The following is a 21,209-nucleotide window of genomic DNA, read 5'->3' as shown; positions in this document are numbered from 1 at the left end:
AAAGATTGGAGTGGGAGGGAGTTTAGACTCTCAGAGTCTCTAGGGATGGCTGACTCTGCTCAGGAAAATGTTTTCAGGGCTTCTTCTCGAGCCAGGAAAGAATCATGTCTGGGAAACCCTGAGCAGGGGCTGGACTGAAGGGGAGTCACACCATCTGCAGCAGTCTCCTGTGGCTGCGGAAACAAAGAGTTACACACCTGGGTGGCTGAAAACAACACAGACGTATTGTCTCACAGTCCTGGAGTCTGGAAATCCAAAACTAAGGAGTCTTCAGGCCACTCTGAAACCTGTAAGAGGCATCCTTGCCTCTTCCTGGCTTCTGATGGTTACTGGTGTATTAGCTTTGTGTTACTGTCACAAAATACCTGAGATAATCAACCTAAAAAGAGGAAAGGTTTACTTTAGCTCACAGTTTTGAAGGTTTCAGCCCACAGTCTGTTGCTTTGGGGATGAGGGTGAGGCAGTGTATCATAGCAGAAGGGTGGTGTCCCTTCTTACCTCGTGGTGGTCAAAAAGCCAAGAGCAAGAGAAGAGATGGGGTCAGGGTCTCACAGTCCTCTTAAAGGTCACAACCCTTGATGACCCAAGATCTTCCATTAAACCCTCTTCTTTAAAGTTCTAGTACCTCCTGATAGCAGCACACTGGGAAATGACCCCTTAACATGAGGGATGTTCCAGGTCCAAGCCAAAGCAGCTGGTAATCTTGCATTCCTCACTTGTATGTGGACCTCTCTGACCGCCCCCTGTTTTCACAGGGCCTCCCTGTGTGCATGTGTCCAGGTGGGAATTCCCCCTTCTAACAAGAACACCTGTTAGGCCAGATTAGGGCCCACCTAATGACCTCGTTTCAACTTGACCACCTGCATAAAGATTCTGTTTCAGGTATATATATATATATATATATATAAATTCTATTTATTTACTTACTTTATATATAAATGTCTGTTTGGTTCCACTGTCCTTGCTGTCCCCTCCTCCCCTCCCCTCCCCCCCTTCACTTCCCTCCACCTAATCTAAGGTGACGCTATTCTTCTCCAGTGCCCCCCCCCCCCCGCATTGACCTATTAACCTGATTCTAACCTTGGCCACCCACACACAAAACCCACACACGTGCCGTGGGGACGTCAGGGGTGTCCTGGGCGAGCAGGCCTCCCAACGGATGCCGGTCTGTACTTCTTTCTCTCTGACAGTAGCCACGTCTCCCCGTCCCTCTGGGCCTTTTCTGTGCAGTTTCCCCTTTGCAGGGAGGGATCCGGGACCAGGAACTGCCGGGGTCACTTCTGGGAGTGTCTTTAGCTCACCATGAAGGGAACAGCTCCCACCTCCCCTGAAGATCCCTTCAGAGACCGACATATGTAGGGGGTCGGGAAGGGGAAGGCCCCTTCTCCAGGGGGAAGTGAGGGAATGGGACTGGATCAGGCAGTGTCAGGGGTGTCCTTAGAGGTGGAAACTGGAATTTTCACAATAACTAGATGCTCGTTTATTTGCGGGAGCCAAATACCTGCTAAGGTAGCTTTGAAATGCATGTATCAAAAAACAGTGCCGTGTCCACCGTCGTCCTAGTTTAGACATACTTAACTGCAGTGACCAAGGCTTGGCAAGGGTGACAGATATCCAACAGGGAGGAGCCTGGGAGTTCTGCCCAGGAGCACTGGAGCCTGCAGTGTGGGCTTCGGTTCGCAGCATACAGCCGGAAGTTTTCACCTTCATTTCATTTTCCTTGAAGAACATCAGAAACTTCTGCAAGTTTAGGATTATGTGAATACATTATCTCCTCGAATGTTATTGTTGTTTCTCTTTCACATTTTATCGGAGAGTGGCCGAGAGGTGCCTGGCGGCAGCCCCTGGGCAGCTCATCTGCTCCCTGATAAGACGAGGCGCTCCGCTAGAGTTTGGAAAGGCTTTCTGCGTCTGCTCTGCCTGATCCTTCCTTCCTTCTTTCAGCCTCAAGTTTTTTAAGCCTGGCCAAGAAGCCGTGAAGTACCAGGGTCCTCGGGACTTCCAGACCCTGGAGAACTGGATGCTGCAGACGTTGAACGAGGAGCCGGCCGTGAGTCCTCTCTCCCTCCCTCCCTTCCTTCCTACAGTTTTGGGGTCCTGTATAAGTGGGCAGAGGCCAGATGAGGTTACTAATTAATCCTGCCATTTTAAAGCAACTCTTTGTTATGATTCTTTGTTATTGTAAGTAAAGATTAACTTCTTAAAACAGTTTTTGGTGGAAATATTCAGATGTGCACAAAAGTAGAGAGGAACATCTAACCAGCGGACTCCCACCTTCAGTGGTTATCACCGTTTTACCCACCTCTCTCTCTTTCTCTCCCGCCCCCTGTCCCTTATTTGACTACATTAGTCCTCGGAGAGTGTCGCTGGTGAATATTTCAGCAAACCTCTCACAGACAGGCCCTTCCCACCCTTCAACATAGCCGCTCTGCCACTCACACGTGGAATACAAGGAATAACAATTCTTTGGCATCAGAGATGGACTCTTGACCACCTGGGGCCCAGGGCAGAGTATCCAGCCCCAGCTGGCTTGCCACCGCCTCCCCTTCTCCCCAGGACCTTTGACCTTCACCGCCCACAGCCCCTGACTCGGTCCTGCCCCTGCCAACCATACCCATAGCATGGTCTGTCCTTATCTCCATCCTCAGCCCCCACTGAATACCAGTAAGTACCCTTCGTGTCTCTCTGGACCTCCTTACATGAGGGAATGGCGGGTACTCCAAGAAGGTCACTAGGAAACGTGTTCTCCTCCCCTGGTCTGGCTGAGGTCGCCGTCTTCCTTTTGCTGGCAGGTCACAGCGGTCATCAGCTGTTCCTTGGTGTGTGGTGCTTTCTGACGAATGCCGAGTGCCCAGGCCCACAGAGGCTGGGTTAGACTTTGTTGGTTGGTGCCGTGATGTCCGTAGGATGGGACCGTGGCCAGCAGCCCCTGGCTGTGTGTCTCTGAGGGAATATCAGGAGCATCTAAAGCCATTGAATGTGACTCCAGTGTCACCAATTAACTTCAGACTGCCTGTGTGTCGGGAGGTGTCCAGCGACTCGAAGGTGGTCTGTGGCCACCTGCAACCCAGCAGTCAAGCTCCGCTGCTTATCGATGGCCTTTTCCAGGGTGTGCATGCGGCTCTTCACTCTGTCCTGTCACAGCTACTCAGAAACTCGGCTGTTTCCTCCACCCTCCCATAGCTCGGATTTCAAACTGTAACCTCGTGGGGAGGAGTGCTGTAGCATCAGGGTCCACTAGAGACTTATCTAATTATAGGAAACGGGAAGACCACACACCTCTCGGACAGTAAATTTGCATCTTTGTCACGGTGAGAAAGCTGGTGGAGCAGGTGCAACTTTCACACAGATTAAACTTCACATTGTTGCTGTGTGAAAATGTTCTTTGGGGAGGAGGCAGGTATGGGGAGTGGGAGGAGAAAAACTTTAAAGAGCACGTAGTAGCCTCAAAAAAAAAAAAAAAAAAAAACTTTTAAGGTAAACTTTGCACCCCAAAGCCTGTTTTCTGCAATGGCTTTATTTAACAGCCAGTGTGAGATGTGCGGACAATTTTATCTTGGGAAGGTGTCCTGCTAGGGGCCGGCTTCCCCTTTGCTCACGTGGCCAGGGAGGAGGTGCAGTGAGCAGGGCTTGGCCTACACGCTCTGAGGGTTGGTTTGGAGACGGTGGCTGCGTGGAATTTACCCCTGTCACCCTGAAGCCAGTTACCTAACCTCCATGTTTTAGTGTCTCCAAGCAACAAGGTTTTCAGATCATTGCCACAAATAATGACAGTGACGATGTGTGTTATCATGCAAAAGTTAAAGTATGGAAACTTTGTCCAGGTTGAGTACCCCTCACCTAAAATGCCTAGGGCCAGAAATATTTCACATTATTTTCAAATTTTGGAATATTTGCATACACATAATGAGAGATCAAGTCTAAGCCTGAGATTGATTTACGCTTCCTTTTTTTTTTTTTTTTTTTGTTACATATATCTTATACACACAGCCCAAAGGTAATGTTCTTTCTTTTTTTTTTTTTGGTATCAGGGATTGAACTCAGAGGCACTCGACCACTGAGCCACATCCCCAGCCCTATTTTGTATTTTATTTAGAGACAGGGTCTCACTGAGTTGTTTAGTGCCTCACCATTGCTGAGGCTGGCTTTGAACTTGCAATCCTCCTGCCTCAGCCTCCCGAGCTGCTGGGATTATAGGCATGCACAGCCGCTCCCAGCCCAAAAAAAATTACCAGCCCAAAGGTAATTTTTAATACAACATTTTTAGTGTGCCGGCTTTCTTTCTTATTTTTTAAAAAATATTTATTCTTAAGTTTTAGTTGGAGACAATATCTTTATTTTACATTTATGTGGTGCTGAGGATCAAACCCAGTGCCTCGTGCATGCTAGGCGAGCACTCTACCGCTGACCCACAACCCCAGCCCCAAGTGTGCCGGCTTTCTGACTTCAACCTGTCACGTGAGGTCAGTGGTGGAATTTTCCACTTGTGTTCTTGTGCTGGTGCTCAAAAGACTGGATTTTGGAGCATTTTGGATTTGGGGTTTTTGGAGTAAGCCTGCTCAATCTGTACTAAAAATCAGAAAGTCTTTTCACTTTTGACTTAGCTTTTTAAAATGAAAAGATGTTTTTTTAAAGTTCTTCATCTGTACTTATGCCCTAAATAATTTAATATATATATACATTTTTATATTTTTGCCTAACAAACTGGTACTTTTCCCCTTTGTTTTATGATAATATTTCAAAGGAAATTATGCCATTTTTTATATTGTACCCTGCTTTTTTATATTTCCGTGTTTACTCCTCTGCTTTTTAAAAGCACAGTTACAATCATGTAAATGTTTCACCCTTTCTATAATGAATATTTTATATGACTACATCGTGTGGACTTGGCATAGTTTGATGCTTCTGCTTAGTGGATGTTTAGATTGTTTATGATTCTTTTCTCATCAGAAATGACATGAAGAACATGTTAATCTTTTGAAGAGCTTTCTTTCCTCCTCTTTTAAAATTTTTTTTATTTGTTCTTTTTAGTTATATGTGACAGTAGAATGTATTTGGACATATCATAGGTACGTGGAGTCTAACCTCCCATTCTTGTGGTTGTCCATGATGCGGAGTTTCAGTGCGTATATTCACATGTGAACACAGGAAAGTTATGTCCAGTTCATTCTATTGTCTTTTCCATTCCCATCCTCTCACCCTTACCCCCACTCCACCCTGTCCTATCTGGTGAACCCCTGCTTATTGTGAGTCAGCATTCACATATCAGAGAGAACATTTGGCCTTTGAATTTTTGGGATTGGCTTATTTCACATAGCATGATAGCCTCCAGTGTCATCCATTTACTGGTAACTACCATAACTCCATTCTTCTTCATGACTGAGTAATATTCTGATGTGTATATATATCACATTTTCTATATTCATGTGTTGAAGGGCACATGAATATAGAAAATGTGATATATATCACACATATATATATGGTTAGTTTAGCTATTGTAAATTGAGCTGCTATAAATATTGATGTGGCTGTGTCACTGTAGTGTGCTGATTTTAAGTCCTTTGATTGTAGACCAAGGAGGGGTATAGCTGGGTCAAATGGTGGTTCCATTCCAAATTTTCTGTCTTTCCTCCTCTTTTTTAGTGGTATTTTAAGAATATATTTCCAGACATAAAATTGCAAAGCCAGAAGTTAAAGAATATTTCTAAAAAAGTATTTTTTAAAAAAAATATAAAAATTAATTTTAAAATACTTAAAATAAATTTTTAAACAAATAATTACACTTAAAAAAATCATGGCCCTTAATGAATATTGACGACTGCTTCCCTCAGAGTCGCGTCAGTTTCCACCGTCACCAGCAGGGAGAGGTGGTACCTGTGTCTGTCGTATGCGGTGGTGTCCCCGTGATGGTGGGGACTGTCCGGTGTCCCCAGGGGGCACAGAAGTGAGGCTCACAGGAACGTGTTGTTTCTGAGAGCCCTTTGGACATCTCGGGAAGGATGACAAACAGCTACCTGGTGTCATTTGAGCTCGTAGACTGTCCTCCCGCCATCCTTTGCTTGTGGTCCTTCTTGGCATTTTGAGAGATGGGAAGGGCCCTCCGCGGTGCTCTCTGGTTGCAACTCTGCCCGGCTCTGGCCGTCACCCCGGGGCCTCGCACGACTTACCCTGGATGTTCTTTTCCACACAGAGGTCAGCGGCCAGGTGGGACTGCAGCAGTGGGCGCCGTGCGTCTCTGCTCAGGCGCTCAGTGGTCTCTCCCCTTCTGGTCACTTTGACTGGAAGCCAGGGTTGTACCTGGCCTCAAAAACAGGAATTGAAATTGTGTAGGACTGTGGTGATTTGGTGGCTCCTGGGGACCAGAACCCACCTTACCCTCCGGCTTCCCGCGGCTCCTGCTTTCTGTGGCTTCAGTTACCCACAGTCCAAAAATATTAGATGGGAAATTCTAGAAATCAGCAGTTCGTGAGTTCTGAGTAACTTTGACTACAGCATATGGTTCTAATTGCTCTATCTTATTATTAGTTGCTGCTGTTAGTTTCCTGCTGTGCCTAGTTTATAAGTTGAACGTTAGGATAGATACGGATAGATACGTATGGACGGGAGAAACGAGATCTGTCAGGTTGGTACTACCTGCGGTACTACTACACCCGTGCAGATAAGCAGGGGACTGCCGGGCTGACAGGAGCGTCCTTTGAAAAGCCCTTCTGCCCCCACTTTGTGTGTTCCCATCCCAAACCATGTCACGTGAGTGACCATCACAGCCTGTGAACCCGACCCTGGGTTCCTCCTTTCCTTCCATTCCCCGGGTATTTTCTTCTCGTCACCCACTTGTCTCTGATTTGTCGTTGACCGTTGGCCTTCCTTCCTGTGTGAGTGAAGGGGAGCAGGCCCCGGCTCCCTGGCATCCTCTACTCTCGGTGCCGTCCATCCTCTGCCTCTGTGTGTTGAGGCGCTGCCCCCCGCACAGGAAGCCCATCGGGAGTTTTATTTTGTACCCTGTGTGAGACTTCAGGACATATTTCAGAGGAGAGAGCAGAGTTTGGGGCGGGACTGTCCTTCAGCCTGTCTGCCTTGTTGGGTGGGTTCTTCGGTGGGGGACAGCTGTCACCGGCTGCCGGGGAGCCTCGGACCTGTAGGGTGAGGCTGGCGAGGGGCTTGCAGCTGACACACCCAGAGCATGGACGGGCAGTTCCCAGCCTGACCTCGCCCAACCCAGCGGCATGGACAGAGGTGAAGGGAGTTGGGAGCCAGGGCGTCTGCAGAGGCCCTGGACAGAGACACGTCCCCTCGTCGGCTTCCCCGTGTATGCACGAGCAAGCCCAGTGACCGCTGTTTTGTTTTTTCCTATCAGACACCAGAGCCAGCAGCGGAACCCCCCAGAGCCCCGGAGCTCAAGCAGGGCCTCTACGAGCTCTCGGCCAGCAACTTCGAGCTGCACGTGGCGCAGGGTAAGGTGGGCAGGGCCGGTCGCCCGAGGTGGGGATGCTGGCTTCCTGGAACACTGACCGCGTCACGTGACCCGCTGGCTTCTTTCTGACCAGGGGTCTCTCTCCAGGACCCGGCAGGATCGCTCTTGGACATTCTTTTTCCTTCCGTGTTTGCCCCTGCAGACCTGCCAGGCCTCACGCTAAGCTGAAGTCCTGGGTGTGCTGAAAGTTGGGGTCACGCATAGGCGCACTCGGGAGGTGCCCCAGCTGCTGGTGCGCCCTGGATAAGTGTTTATATCCATGCTGATCACGTGCTTATTGTCCGTAGGCAGCAACAGCCTCCCCTACCTGTTAAAGCAGGATTGAGTGGGACCATATTAACCTACGCATAGAATCAGGTGTTCTCCACACTAAAATATCTTTCTGTGGCATATCTCACGTTTTGGAAATGGTCCCCCAAAGATCACAGTGATTACCTGCAGCCTCCCGTGTGAGTGACCACACGTGACTGTCACCATTCAGGAAAGCTGGCTCCCTCTGGGTGACGGGAATGTAAACAGGGCCTCCTTGCTGGCCGCCGGGGTCAGGCGCTGCCACGGAGAGAGGTGCCGGGGAAGAGGGTGGGAAACCTCGTGAGAGAGGCTCGGAGTTGATCTGACCTCGCGGCCCATGCCCGCTGGCCGTGGACCCCTCGGCCACTGCGCTGTGTCTAAAATGACTTACGGCGACACCTTCGGCCTTCTGCTGTTACTTAAGGTGCACCAGCGTCCCCAGGAGTGGAACCTCAGCGGGTCTTCTCCCACGGGAGATAAACTGTGGGTTCAGACTGACCTGGGCTCCCTGCAGAAGGGGCTCCCCAAATCACCTTGTCCTGATGGTCCCTTGGGAGCCGCGTCTGGCCTGGCCCTGGACACGTCCCTGCTGCAGGGCGGCATTCTGTAGGCCCCACGCCATGCTGCTGGACAAGGTGCATCTTCTTGCCCTCCTTGGTTTCCCATCAGGATCCTGATTGGTTCCCGGAGACCCTGCCTCCACCCTGCCCCCGAGGTTAGGGATCCACCTGTCCACAGGCAGGATTCCCGCCCTGCAGAAGAGGTGCTCGTTTTTTAACTGTGTGTCGCACCATTTCCTTATAAAGGCACCATCGCTGTGGTGACGAGGCCGCAGCGTGAGCACGGATGTGGCGGGGGGGGGGGGTCCCGCGGGGAGGCCAGGCCCCGTCACGGCGTTGGCTGGATCTTCCCCAGCCCCAGCCTGCTTGGGGGTTGGTATCAGCCCTACATCAAAGAACCGCCCAGATAAAACCCTTCAGTGCCCACAGAATGATGTTGTCAGGGGTTTTCTTTTCCTTAGCCAAAAGGGTGGTTCTGTTTTTCAAACCTTCTGTTTTGTGGCAAAATAAAACAGAGATTATAGGAAGCAAACGTGGAGCCTGGGAAACGGTCATCCTGCAGCCCCCGCCCAGGCCCAGCGGCCGAGCTGCCAGCCTCTGGCGTCCCCTCTAAACCTCAGCCCTTATCTTCTGCCCTCCTTTCCCTGAGGAGGCCCTTTCCCGACTTCTGTGGGAACCGTTCCTTTTCTTCATGGTTTCGGGGATGAAGGGTGCGTTCCCAGGCACAGTAGTTCAGCTCAATCTTTTTTTTTTTAAACTTCTCCTTTAGTGGCACTGGGGACGGAACCCAGGGCCTTGCGCATCCTCGGCAAACACTCCACCACTGAGCTACAGCCCAGCCCTAGTTGGGTATTTTTTTTGTTTGTTTTTTTTACAGGTGGCCCCTGATTTACAATGGCTCGATTTAATGACTTTTCTATCAAGTGTCCTTTTTGACAGGTTTATCAGGACGGAGCCCCATTGTAAGTCGAGGAGCACCTGCACTTCTCTCTTTCAAGGCTCCTCTGACTGCATATCCCCCGGCATCTCTCTTTCTTGTGTTCTCTTTGCTGAGGGGACATTTTGTTGACCTGTACAGTTAGTTCCCTGCAGTCTGGACTTTGCTGATTAAATCCCCGTCGTATAGGTGTACCCGCTGCCCTGGTTTCTCTGTTGCCTGTAAATTGATGGTCGGATCTATGTTGATAGTCTCATTTTGTTTTTTTGGGGTACAGGAAGACCCTTGGCAGTTGCCCCCAATGTCTGGTAGTCTCCGTTCATGGAGGGAGCATCCCCGATGGTCACTGCCTGGACCCACGCACTCATGGTCATCTGCTGACTCTAACTCAGGCATCCCGTCTTTGTCGATTTATGTATTTATTTTTGTGAGCAAGAGAGACTCACTCTCATTATTTACTTGCCTCGTCCATGTTAATAGTTTATAAAGGAGGCAGGCTGGACACATGCCCAATTATTTTCCTTTCTTGACAGTTTTCTGGACTGCAGGAGTTGGTGCCCTGTTATCCTGCAAACGGGGCAGATTTGGTTTTGTCACCGGTATTGCTATGAACTCATGGGGAGAAACACGTGGGAGAGTCACTCTAACACTCTAAGGGTTCCGTCCCAACTGGGATTTGCCAGACAAGAGGACAGAGATCTGATTCTCTGGCCCCTGTCGGGCCTGACGTGAACGACGGCGCCCCTCTCCCTGTCCCTCTCCCCCTCCCTCTCCCCGTCCCTCTCCCCATCCCTCTCCCCGACTGCAGGCGACCACTTTATCAAGTTCTTCGCTCCGTGGTGCGGCCACTGCAAAGCTCTGGCTCCGACCTGGGAGCAGCTGGCTCTGGGCCTTGAACATTCCGAAACTGTCAAGATTGGCAAGGTAAGTGAAGGCCCTTATTAAACTGGAAATAGACCGTTTTGGGGGCTGGATTAATTAGCGGAGGAGCCCATTATTCATTCTGTGTGCAAAGTCGCAGACCTGATTTATTAATTCCATTGAGTGTGCCACTTGATAATTCATTTCACCTTCACAGATGGCCGCCCGGTTTCGAGTTTGCTGGCTTTTCCACAGCCCCGAGATAAATTACGGCCTTGGCTGCTTTGTTTATTTCGAAGAGACGGCCAATTTTTGAATTGGCAGCCCCAGAGCCCGTTCTGCAAAGATACGGGGTAGAGCCTTGTAGAATGTTCCCTGGACGTCCTTGGAGCTCACCCAAGAGCTCTTTCCTAGAGGGCCCTCGACTCTGTGCTCACTTGGGCTCGCAAAAGACCCTTCTTCACAGCGAGCTGCAGTTTGCGCCGCTGCCTGGGATCCCTTCCAGCTCTTCCCACTTTGCATAGAGGAGCCAGAAGTGATATCTAACAACTTCTGGGTAACCGGATTTTCGGGAACTATCCAAAGCAGCTCCTGGGCCATCAAGTCCTTTTAATCTCATCCGTCCTCTGGCACCCCCAGACATCCTGCATGGAGTCATTACATAAAAATCTCATTTTTCTACTTTGCCACGGGTTCATTTGTATACCAAAGTAATGCTGCAGGTCTGGCAGCCATAGTTAATAGAACGACCTGCTCAGGACAGTGAGATCATCAAAAGCATGATTTGAGGGGCTGAATAGACCTTGGTGGCTGCCCTCAGGTGAGACTTTACCATTCCTTCGTCTCCCCGTTTGCAAAACTGAGATAGGGTCTGCCGTGTCTGGTCGTGAAGATGAAAATACACGGCTTGGTATGATGTGTGGGTGCGGCACATGCTCAGGGAATTGTAACCATCATTATTATTATTATTAAATGTATCTTCACCTCTGCCTGTTAACTACTTTCAACAATTTGTTGGGATTCCAAGTTATGATCATGATTTTATGTTATTGAACATTTTATGGAAGTGATTATAAAATAATCTTCTTCTACTTTAGCCCATTTCTTATATCCTTATTTTAGATGATTTCATGAGCTCTTATGGGAGATAAATTCTTTTTAGTGTATCTTAGTAGAAGCTCCTAGAAGAACCAGACATCAGCCCAGGGGGCAGGGCAGGGCCCCCATCTCTGAGTGCACACGGCTGGGCTAGACTGGACCCTTGGACCATCTCGTCCCCTCCACAGACCTTGGCTTCAGGCTCCTTGGCTTCAGCCTGACCCATTCACTGCTGTCTCACTACAGTCTTGTGGCTTAAAATAATATTTTCACCCTTACTTTGTTGACATAGTGAAAAACAACTTAGTTCTGCTGCTTGCTGAATTTTTTCCCCCACCAGTGCTGGGGATCGAATCCAGGGTCTTCTATACGCTAAGCGAGTGCTCTACCCCTGAGCTACATCCCCAGACCTTTTTCTTATTTTGAAACAGGGTCTTGCTAAGTTGCCCTTTGCTGGCCCCGAACAAGTGATCCTCCTACTTCAGCCTCCACTGTAACTGGGACTACAGGCATGTGCCACTGTGCCTGGCTGGTTAGCCAACTTTAATGCCAATAGAAAATAAAAAAGAAGGGATTCACAGCAAAATATTTCATGAAAGTATTTAGAAGATTTAAATTAAAAAACTCGAAGAGCTGAGATCACTGGTAAATTAAGTTTATAGAATTAAGTAAGGACAGATCATAATCTTAGTTGGACATCTTAACAGTGCTGCCTCTCTTATATGCCAGGTACTCCTAGTGAAAACCAACTGTTTTGGTTTTGTGTGCATGTGTGCTGGGGATGGAGCCCAAGGCCTTGTGCCTGCTGAGGACACACTCTTATCCCGGAGCTGCGTCCCGAGGCCTCCCTGCTTGATTTGAATGCATTAGTGGGAACAGGAGAGCAGGTTTACAAACGGACACTGAATTGTCCAGGCCCTGCTCACGGCAGCCTGGCTCATGCCCCCTTCCCAGGTGTCAGGCTGGGCCCTAACTCCAGCCACTAGCTCTTCCAGTTAGAAGGCCGCTTCCTAAACATTGACATTTTTCAACTGGGTTGAAGTGAATCCTGTCTCTAAAATAAATCTTGTCACTCTGCTCCATTAGCTCAGGTGTATTTTGGGGTAGCTTCTAGGAAAAGTCTCTCTAAAAATTGCAGCTGGCTGGCATAGATGCTACAGAACCTGAACTTTAAAAAACAGTCTTTTTTTTTTTTTTTTTTTAAGTACAAAGTGTCTTCCCTTTAGCAAAAAGGACACGAGGACACTGACCCGGAGCGTGGCTGTGCTTTGTTTCCAGGTGGACTGCACACAGCACTACGGACTCTGCTCAGAAAACCAGGTCCGCGGCTATCCTACTCTGCTCTGGTTCCGAGATGGTAAGAAGGTAGGTCTTGGGTTCCTGGTGAGGAGACAGAGCTCCTCCTGACAGCAGAGGGTGGAGTTGCTGAGGGGGGTGACGGGTGCAGGGAACGGCCACCATCAGCTGTTTGGACCTTGGCCTCCAGGAACATGTCCCACGGAACCAATGTCTTTCTCTTAAGGAGATCTGGAGAGTTAAGAGAAACCCTTCTGCTATTTTGAAGTGTTTCAGCAGCTCAGGTTTTCATTAGAATAGCTCAGATGCACAGGCTAAATGTGCTGTGGCCACAGACACAGGCCAGGCCTCAGAGCAGGGACAGTGCTGGCTCTCGGTAGGGTTCTGCCCCCTCCATGCCTGGCACGTGGTCATCCTCCTATGGTTCCCCAGGCAGCATGAGGGCTCACTGGAGCTATAAAGTCTGTCACCAAAGCCAAGCTTCAAATCTCTTCTTTCCCATCCAAGTGGGAGCAGGCAAAGCTTGCTCAGGGTGCACAGCTGAGACACCTGGGTGGGGGTCCCCATGGGGTGAGTGGGGCTGGCGAGGTCAGTGGTACAGAGTGCTGACATGTGCTGACCAGGGTGTCTCCACACGGCCCGCGTGGCCCTGGTCTCCGACAGGTCGATCAGTACAAGGGAAAGCGGGACTTGGAGTCACTGAGAGACTATGTGGAGTCGCAGCTGCAGGGTCCAGAGGCGGGAACCCCAGAGACTGTGGAGCCCTCAGAGGCACCAGCGATGGCGGCGGAGCCCACAGGCGACAAGGTGGGTGTCTGCACTCTCTCAGGAGGGATGGAGAGGGTCCACGGCCACCTGCCCGACCGGGAGGGCAGAACTTTCCTCCGACACCGTGGAGTTGGCGGAGGTGCCTCTCGACAGGAAACATCTTCTTCATCTTCTTCCTCTCCTCTTACGCGCTTGGAGGGGTGAAAGTGAACAAAAGCCTCCCCTTTGAAATACCGAGGTAGATGTGAGGCGCATCCGGGCATGGTGTGTGGCGTCCGTCATCTAGGAAAGCCTTCAGTGTTGGTGGAACTTGGAGGTGTTGGCTGTGGATCTTGACTGCTGGCCGTTTAACCCGGTCTCTTGCCAACCTGGCTGCAGTCACTTGATTGTGATCGTGTGGCAAAGGCCCCAGAGCGACCGTGGCAGAGAGGTGTGCAGTGGAACGAGGAGGCCAGCCGCCGCCGTAGGATGCTTGCTTTGTCTGGGCAGCCTCTGGAGGGCCAGCGTGCTGTCCTCCTTCAGACAGTGCCAGGCTTAAGATCCAGTCACTCTGCATTTGTCCCCAGGCCACTTCAGGGCCTGTCTTAGCTGCCAGGGAACAAAATTAAGACCCACTTTGTGCCTGAGAAGGGCACCGGCTGACAGCTGTGTCACGGACTGTGACCAGTGTGGGGGCAGCCAGGTTAGCTGGAGAGGAGGGAGAGGCGGCTCTGTCTGCAGGAGGGACAGGGCTCCCGGGGCTGCCAGGGGAGGCGCCGGGAGCAGGGTTGCGGCTGTCAGTCACCTGGTGTGTCAATCAGCCGGTGTTCTCAGGCCGGGCCTGAGGGTGCCGGGAGGAGTGAGAAGGAAACAGGCCATGGGTGCACTGGAGGAGGCTCAGGTGAGGCCTGAGCTGGAATGCAGAGGACACAGCGCTCCCTGAATTTCTAGGGTGTCCCCACAGCGTTTCAAGCTGTTTGTGAAACATGGAGAGACAACCTGCGGCTGCAGAAGTGAATTGAGCTGTTGCCTTAGGCCATGAGAGATGAGACCCCAACTAAGGGTGTGACAGCAAGGACAGAGGAGGAGCCAGTGTAAGGGTCCGCTCCAGGGAGCAGCTGGAGGGGTCTGATTTCTGGACCATCCAAGCACAGATAAGGACCGGAGCAGAGGCCACAGGTTTGGTTTCAGGGTGTTGGTGTTCAGGGCTCGTGTTTAGGTGGAGATGTGCAGTGGACAGTTACCCACAGGACTCCGGAGCCACGGCAGGAGGTCTGCACAGATGAGCGAGGCCAAGGGCTGTCAGCTTTCCCTGGAAACTGACGCCAAAGGCTCAAGTGAGATTATTCAAGAGGAGTCTCCTGTGTGCTCCCCAAGGGATCAGTGCCTCGATTTCCCTGTCTGCCAACATTTCCACGGCAGAGTCCAGTCGGCCCTCCCAATTCACAGGCTCAGCCGCAGAGAAAACTAACTGAAGAAAGATGGTACCTCTGCTGAACGTGTACCGACCTTTTTCTTGTCCCGTAAACAAGAGCGTAACAACTATTTACGTGGCAGTTGCCATGGATTATTAAGAGTCATCTAGAGATGACATAAGGCATGTGTCCCTGACAGCAGCCCTGGTTCATGGAGCTGCTGGGTAACTCGCCCCGAGTCTTGCTGTCAAGAGAAGGTCCTGGAGCCGTTTTTGCAGACGTGCACAGATGCAATGCTGTAAAGGACAGTCCGGGTAGAATTGCTTTGCAGTGGGCTGCCATGGGGCACCTTCCCTGGAAATCCCCCGCCGCGGCTCGGATGAGCACTTCTCGTTGACCTTACACGTGGAATGGGAAGAAGCTGATTCTGTGTAAACACGGCCCTTGCTGTGCAGGGTTCCCTCTGTTACAAGTTAGACTCCCACCCCAGGCTGCGAGGTGCAGTCTGCACCTGAGCCCCGCCCTGGGCAGACTGTCGGGGGCAGGACCACCGAGGTCTGAGGGTGTCTTCCTGGCATTGCCCGCCTGTCCCAATCCCTGGAAGACAGCAGCCACCTCGTCATAGCTGCCCCTGTGATGATCTCTGTGCAAAGCAAGTTCCGTGTGTATTTCTGGGTGGCTCTGGAGCACGCAGAACAGTGTTTTAAAGAAGTGACGGATCTTGTATTTCTGCCCTGCTGTAGCCGAAGTGATGTGTTTCAACTGTGGTCTTGTCTTTCCTAGAAGGTCGCCGTGTTGGCGCTCACTGAAAAGAACTTTGACGACAGCATTGCGGAAGGGATAACCTTCATCAAGTTCTATGCTCCGTGGTGAGTGGCTGCTTAATCAGCACATCCTTCCTCCTGGTGACCTCAAGTCACAGCCGGTCTGCCTCCTCATTAGCAAACCCCCCAGACTCGACCCTGGGCAGATACCACATTCACACCAAGGTCTTGTGAGAAATAAGGAGATGTTCTCACCGTGCCCCTCGATTCAAATGTGCTGAAGTTCAGTGGCACTCACAATTGTTCATGGGGAAAGAGGTTAATTCAGTTTCAGCTCAGTCTACAAAAATGGAGGTGATTTACGATGGCCCCCCACAAAATATGGCCTGGCATCTGGGTGCTTCCAGACTGATTGCTTTGGAGTTAGACAATGACCATCACCAGGGCGCTCTGCTCCTCTTTTTCTTTCAAATGATGGGATAGAGAAACCCAGTGGAGCTCGGCTTTCTGTTAGAGCCATTCAGTATGTGACCCAGTCACCCGAACGTTCCTGTCACACGGTCCTTGAGGACCAGAGTTGAATGGAGAGCAAATCATCTGAGGCCAAGACAGCCTGACAGTGTGTGTGTGGTGGGGAGATGACAGGAGACCAACCCTAATTCACTGTAACTTGGCATGTTCTTTGACTCCGCGGAACCCGTTTCCTCAGCGGTCGGTCAGCCGGGAGCAGTGCTTAGTTTTCACAAGTCGAACACTCCATCGGGCCAGGCAGTGTTAAGGAGGGTGGCAGACTCCACCTGGACCTGCACAGGGGATGGCGCCGATGTCACTTGGCCCGGAGCTTGTTCACTTCAGGTCCTTGGGAGGAACCGCAGTGTCAGGGACAGAAAGTGAGCCCAGAACTCCTTTGACCCGTGTGATTTTTAAAGACTAGACACGCGCTGGTCCATATTGCCCTCAAGAATGCTTTCTGTTTTTAAAAACCCTAAAGCGATACAGATCACGCTGGAGGCAAGAACATCCCTTTTCGTTGAGCCGCCCAAGTCTTGGGAGAGGGTCAGGAAGAAGAGGGCACAAGGCAGGGTTCCCACTAAACTCTGCAGTGGCCTTTCACAAATTGCTGGAGTGTCAAGGAAGCCTTGAAGTTCTGGAATTTTAAGACCGTTAGCAGTCGCATCTAAAACGTTCTCAGAATCCAAGTGATTTTTAAGATTCTGCTTCATTTCCTGTCCGAACCCCTGTGCCCACAGGTTCATCGAACCAGCTAGCCCCAACTTCACCTTAGCATGGAAACGGTCTCCAAATCTACACTTTTCAAACCCCCCTCACTTCTCTCGGGTTATCTGAACTGACTGAATCCCTTGTTCAGCATGGGGGGCAGGAGGTGAGGGAGGGAAGAGTTAGTGTCACCCAACGGGAGAATTTGACATTTTGGAAGTTTCTAGGCAACTGTCGACCGTCTTGGGCAGAAGCAGCAAGCCCTGGCAGTGAGTGACCTCGACCCAGGGCCTCACCACAGTTCCCACGCTCTGTTCCTAGGTGTGGTCACTGTAAGAATCTGGCTCCCATGTGGGAGGACCTGGCTCAGAAGGAATTCCCAGGTCTGGCCAACATCAAGATCGCTGAGGTCGACTGCACCGTGGAGCGGAACGTTTGCAGCAAGTACTCGGTGGGTTTGCTGCGTGAAACCGCACCTGGGGTGGGTGGGTGGGCCTGGGTGAAACCATGCCTGGGGCCTCCAGAAGTTGGGAGCCAGTCCCCAGTGGTCACACTGTGGTGTTGTGGACTCAGGAGATGGTGCCCTCTGCCCTCATCCCCCACAAAGCATTGCTAGGGCCCTCTTGAGGTGTTTTGCTGTCAGGGGCAGAAGCTACTCTCAGAGGCGAGGGGTCTCTGCCTGGTTTTTGTGCTGAGAACACCAGCGCCACTGCTGGTGCTGACGGACCCCCGAATCTAATGACCCAGGGGATTTGTGATTTACATTTTTCTTTTGTTGTTGTTGGTTGTTTGTTTTTTTTTTTTTTAAGGTTTGGGGATGGAACGCAGGGGTGTGTGCTCGGCAAGTGCTCTACGCTGAGCCCCAGCCTCCGACTCTTCTTCTTCTTATTTGTCTCATTATTTTTGGAAATTGAACTCAGGGGCACTCAACCACTGAGCCACACCCCCAGCCCTATTTTGTATTTTATTTAGAGACAGGGCCTCACTGGGTTGCTGAGCGCCTCCCTGTTGCTGGGGCTGGCTTGGAACTCGTGATCTTCCTTAAAACTCATTTGGAGCCTCGGAGGTTTATGACCTCATTAGGTGGACGTCGTTTACTTGTTATTAATAGATGCTAGTTACTTGTTGGGCCTGGAAGTTTTGAAGAGAAAAGGGGTGAGCCGCAGCTGGAAAGTGCATGGCTGGGTGCTGCGCAGAGGAGCTTCCCCCTACACGTTAGGAATGTAGACGCCAGGCCCGGCCCCAGAGGCCCCGCAGCAACCCGATGCACGTTAAAGATTCAGAGCCTCCACTTCAGGGTGAAACCATCCTTTTGACACTAACCCTTAATGTAATTTGGATTAAATAGAAAGTATGGAGCCCTCCAGGCCGTGCTTTCTTCGACACTATCTGGTCCTTTCGTGGTCTGTCCAGTTTTCAGATATTGGCCATGGAATTTCCCAGGCACTCTGGTTTTAAGACGCAGTTTGTGTGTGACTCAGCTCGATGGTTTTCAATCCTTTTCCCCCCACTTTTAAAGGTACGGGGCTACCCCACATTGTTGCTTTTCCGGGGAGGCAAAAAAGTCGGTGAGCACAGCGGCGGGCGAGACCTCGAGTCCTTATACCAGTTCGTCCTGCGCCAGGCAAAAGACGAACTATGAGACCCGCCGGGGAGTCTCCTGTCCTGCCTGGCCGCCGCCCTACACCCGGTGGACAGGAGCCACGTCGTTCGGACATCCAGGGTTCGAGGGATGGTTATCCAGAAAGCTGAATGTATGAAACTTGTGGTGTCTTCTTCACGTGTTTTTTTTTTAAGCCAACTCGCTCTACGGATTCTTGTTTAAGTTCAAATCAAGCAAATGTGTAACTCATGGTCACTGTGCAAATGAAATGTTCTCAGTGGCAATCCACCCCCCACCCCCACCCCCACCCTTTTCTTGACAAAATTAAAGGGGTTTCCTCTGAGACTAAAATAGTCAAGGAAAATGAACTTACTGGACTATTTTGGGCTCCCAAGTGATTTTTGATAAAAGCATCATCCAAAAAAGCATAGTTCTTTGCACTGCCCCTGAGTTCTGGAAAGGTGGCCTTGTGGCCTGAAGGTCACAACTGACTTGTTCATCACGTGGCTGGTTTGTACCTTGGAGCAGATTTCAACACAAAAACCTGTCCCTTTGGGAAACACCCTCGTGGCCTCTGCTGAGTCTTGTTCTGTGGGTACTTACTTCTCTCGTGGGCGGAAGTCCCCCCATAATGCTGCAGTGGCACCGTGGGCTGCGCCCCAGCAGTTGTGCGGAGCCCGTCATCTGATGCTCCTCTGAGCAGTTCTCGTCACAGGGGACTCTAGTTTGCTTCACACGGGCACCAGGTTTCCTCCGCTCGTGTGAACACAAAGCCAGAGTCCCCGTGAACATTAGGGTTCCATGCCTTCCGTACAAAGTGCGGGGGAGGAAAGCCCCACGGGTCGGGTCCTAACTGCCCCGTCAACCAGTGGGAAGATGCTGGCTGTGTCTACCACCTGGGGCCACCGGACCAGAGGGGCTTTCTCAGGCCTGGAATCCAGGGGACAGGGAGGTCCTGCAGCTCCACTCTGAAGCCCCAGGAGAAATGGCTTCTGATTCTGTTCCTCAGTCATCCTCCTGTGAACCTGCTATATGCTGTCTGCCTTCGAGCAGGTCGACTTTCTAATACGCCAACGGAGGGACCTCAAGACCAAAGACTGACGTCGGCAGGTTGCGCTGGCCCCCGCGTGCCCAGGTGTCAGTGTCAGCACCCTCCTAGCTCAGGCCACGCTGGCAACTGGACGTCCTTCCTAGCACCCTTGGACATAAGCACCCGTGGGATGGAGCTCCCTTAAGCCACGGCTCATGATGACCACCTGGCGTCCAGCCCCCTCCCCCACCCCAAGCACAGGGCGTCATCCCCAGGTAGCGCAGAGCGGCTGGCAGGGGGGACTCTCAGAAGCAAGACCATGTCTACTGTCTGAGGCAAACGGTAACAAAGCAGCATCTCCACCAGCCTCTGCCTCAAAGGAAATCTTTATTCATCGGGTGTGGTTCACAGATATCCTTCAAAAAAAAAAAATACCAAACAGCTTTCTAGAAAAGCCCAGCCACCAGGAGTGGCTTTAGCTTTGCATCATGAGTCTTGTATTCAGAGAAAATCAAAGTGGTACAATTTGTTTACACTATACTTTCTAAATAAACTTTTTTTTTTTTTTAAAGTCTGGTCTTTTCTTAAATGTTACAGCAGAATGGATATAAAATAGGCAATAAATTATAGTTTCTATTTACAAAAAAAAGCTGTAGGTGCAAACAGTTAAAGATTATAAATGTATTATTTAATCAGTTTAGTATGAAATTGGTTTTCCCAGTACATGATTGTGAAAAAGACATTTAAAAAATATTCTAGATTTTAATCTGAGTCTTACTTTCTACAAAAGGAAACTGTGATCTCTGTTCATAAACAGCCTATGCCCGTCTCCAAGACCCATGCTTAACGTCAGGCGCTCCTTCCTCCTCGGGTTCCCCTTCCTCCTCGGGTTCCCCTTCCTCCTAGGGTTCCCCGTTCTGGGTGCTAACCCAGCAACGTGGTATCCGTATAGGGAAAGGCAAAGATCCTCGCTCAGGAAGGAGATGGGATGGGAGAGCCAACATTCCCGAAGTTGCGAGCTTTTCAAAGACAGGTCTGACAACGAAGAGGTGGGGGACTGCTTGCAGATGTGACGTAGTTAAAACCAAGGCTGCTGCAAGTGCTCCCCCTCACCTTGCAACCTCACTTCAAAGGCTGAGCCATCTCCTTTTGGTTCTAGCGGGGAGCTGGGTGGAGATGGTGCGGTTTCTTTTGACCGAAATAAGTACATCTTCACTCCAGCCAAGCTCCAGCACAAACATGAAGAGTTAACAATGGAGTCAAAAAGGCACCTTCGTGGAGCCCTGGTTCCCATCCTGGCTGCTGATCCCGTATGAAAATGGGATTGAGATCTATGAATACAGGCCTCCCCCTCCATTCCTATTACATCTGTGCAATCTACCTTTGACACCTAATATCCCACCAGCTAATACTTCAGCCGAGAATACGCCACTCCTTCAAAAAAAAATTTCCCCCCTATTTATTCACGGACACCACAAACAATCTAAAGCAAAGCTAATATTGGTGGGTTCTTTGTCTTGTCAGGGTTAGGTTCCTGCACTTGTCAGACCTCATGCTGCAAATACAGACTCGGCTTCCTACAGACCAACAACTACCCACGGCATTTACGAACTGAGCGGATTATTAATGTCCTTTTAAAAATCCTCCTAGAGCAGTAAGGCACCAGCATGGGACGGTGTCACAGTCTCGACTTCCCACTCCCGCTGCTTGTCTTTTTAAGGCAGATGTAATCCACGGTAGGATTTGTGCACGCAGCAGCTGGTTTGAGTTAATGGCATCCACAAGCTCTTACGACCATGTTCCTGTATTTTTTCAAGATGACATTGGAGTTGTCATCAAAGTAAAGAACTGAGATGGCATTCAGTTTAGTTGGTGCACAGCACGGTTTGGGGACGTACTCGGGATTCATAAGGTGAAC

General features: G+C 50.5%; 2 protein-coding genes across 3 annotated transcripts in view; one reads left to right on the top strand and one right to left on the bottom strand.

Annotated features, from left to right (window-relative positions):
* Window positions 1-19,856, top strand: part of Txndc5 (thioredoxin domain containing 5) — a 27,505-nt gene extending 7,649 nt beyond the window's left edge. Inside the window, exons 3-10 of one of the 2 annotated variants that reach the window (XM_076859177.1) lie at window positions 1,945-2,050; window positions 7,355-7,451; window positions 10,068-10,183; window positions 12,497-12,583; window positions 13,178-13,321; window positions 15,463-15,545; window positions 16,980-17,109; window positions 18,178-19,856. In XM_076859177.1, coding sequence (XP_076715292.1) covers window positions 1,945-2,050; window positions 7,355-7,451; window positions 10,068-10,183; window positions 12,497-12,583; window positions 13,178-13,321; window positions 15,463-15,545; window positions 16,980-17,109; window positions 18,178-18,300 — 886 coding nt within the window. In that variant the 3' untranslated portion in view covers window positions 18,301-19,856. Of the gene's footprint in view, window positions 1-1,944; window positions 2,051-7,354; window positions 7,452-10,067; window positions 10,184-12,496; window positions 12,584-13,177; window positions 13,322-15,459; window positions 15,546-16,979; window positions 17,110-18,177 lie in introns of both variants that reach the window. The other variant, XM_076859176.1, reaches the window with a different exon arrangement.
* Window positions 19,662-21,209, bottom strand: part of Bmp6 (bone morphogenetic protein 6) — a 165,207-nt gene continuing 163,659 nt past the window's right edge. Inside the window, exon 7 of the mRNA XM_076859175.1 lies at window positions 19,662-21,209. Coding sequence (XP_076715290.1) covers window positions 21,060-21,209 — 150 coding nt within the window. The 3' untranslated portion in view covers window positions 19,662-21,059.

Source organism: Callospermophilus lateralis, chromosome 6 (assembly GCF_048772815.1).
Source record: "Callospermophilus lateralis isolate mCalLat2 chromosome 6, mCalLat2.hap1, whole genome shotgun sequence".
Classification (NCBI taxonomy): Eukaryota; Metazoa; Chordata; class Mammalia; order Rodentia; family Sciuridae; genus Callospermophilus; species Callospermophilus lateralis.
The sequence above is the reverse complement of the archived record's forward strand: the minus strand, read 5'-3'. Positions and strand labels throughout refer to the sequence as shown.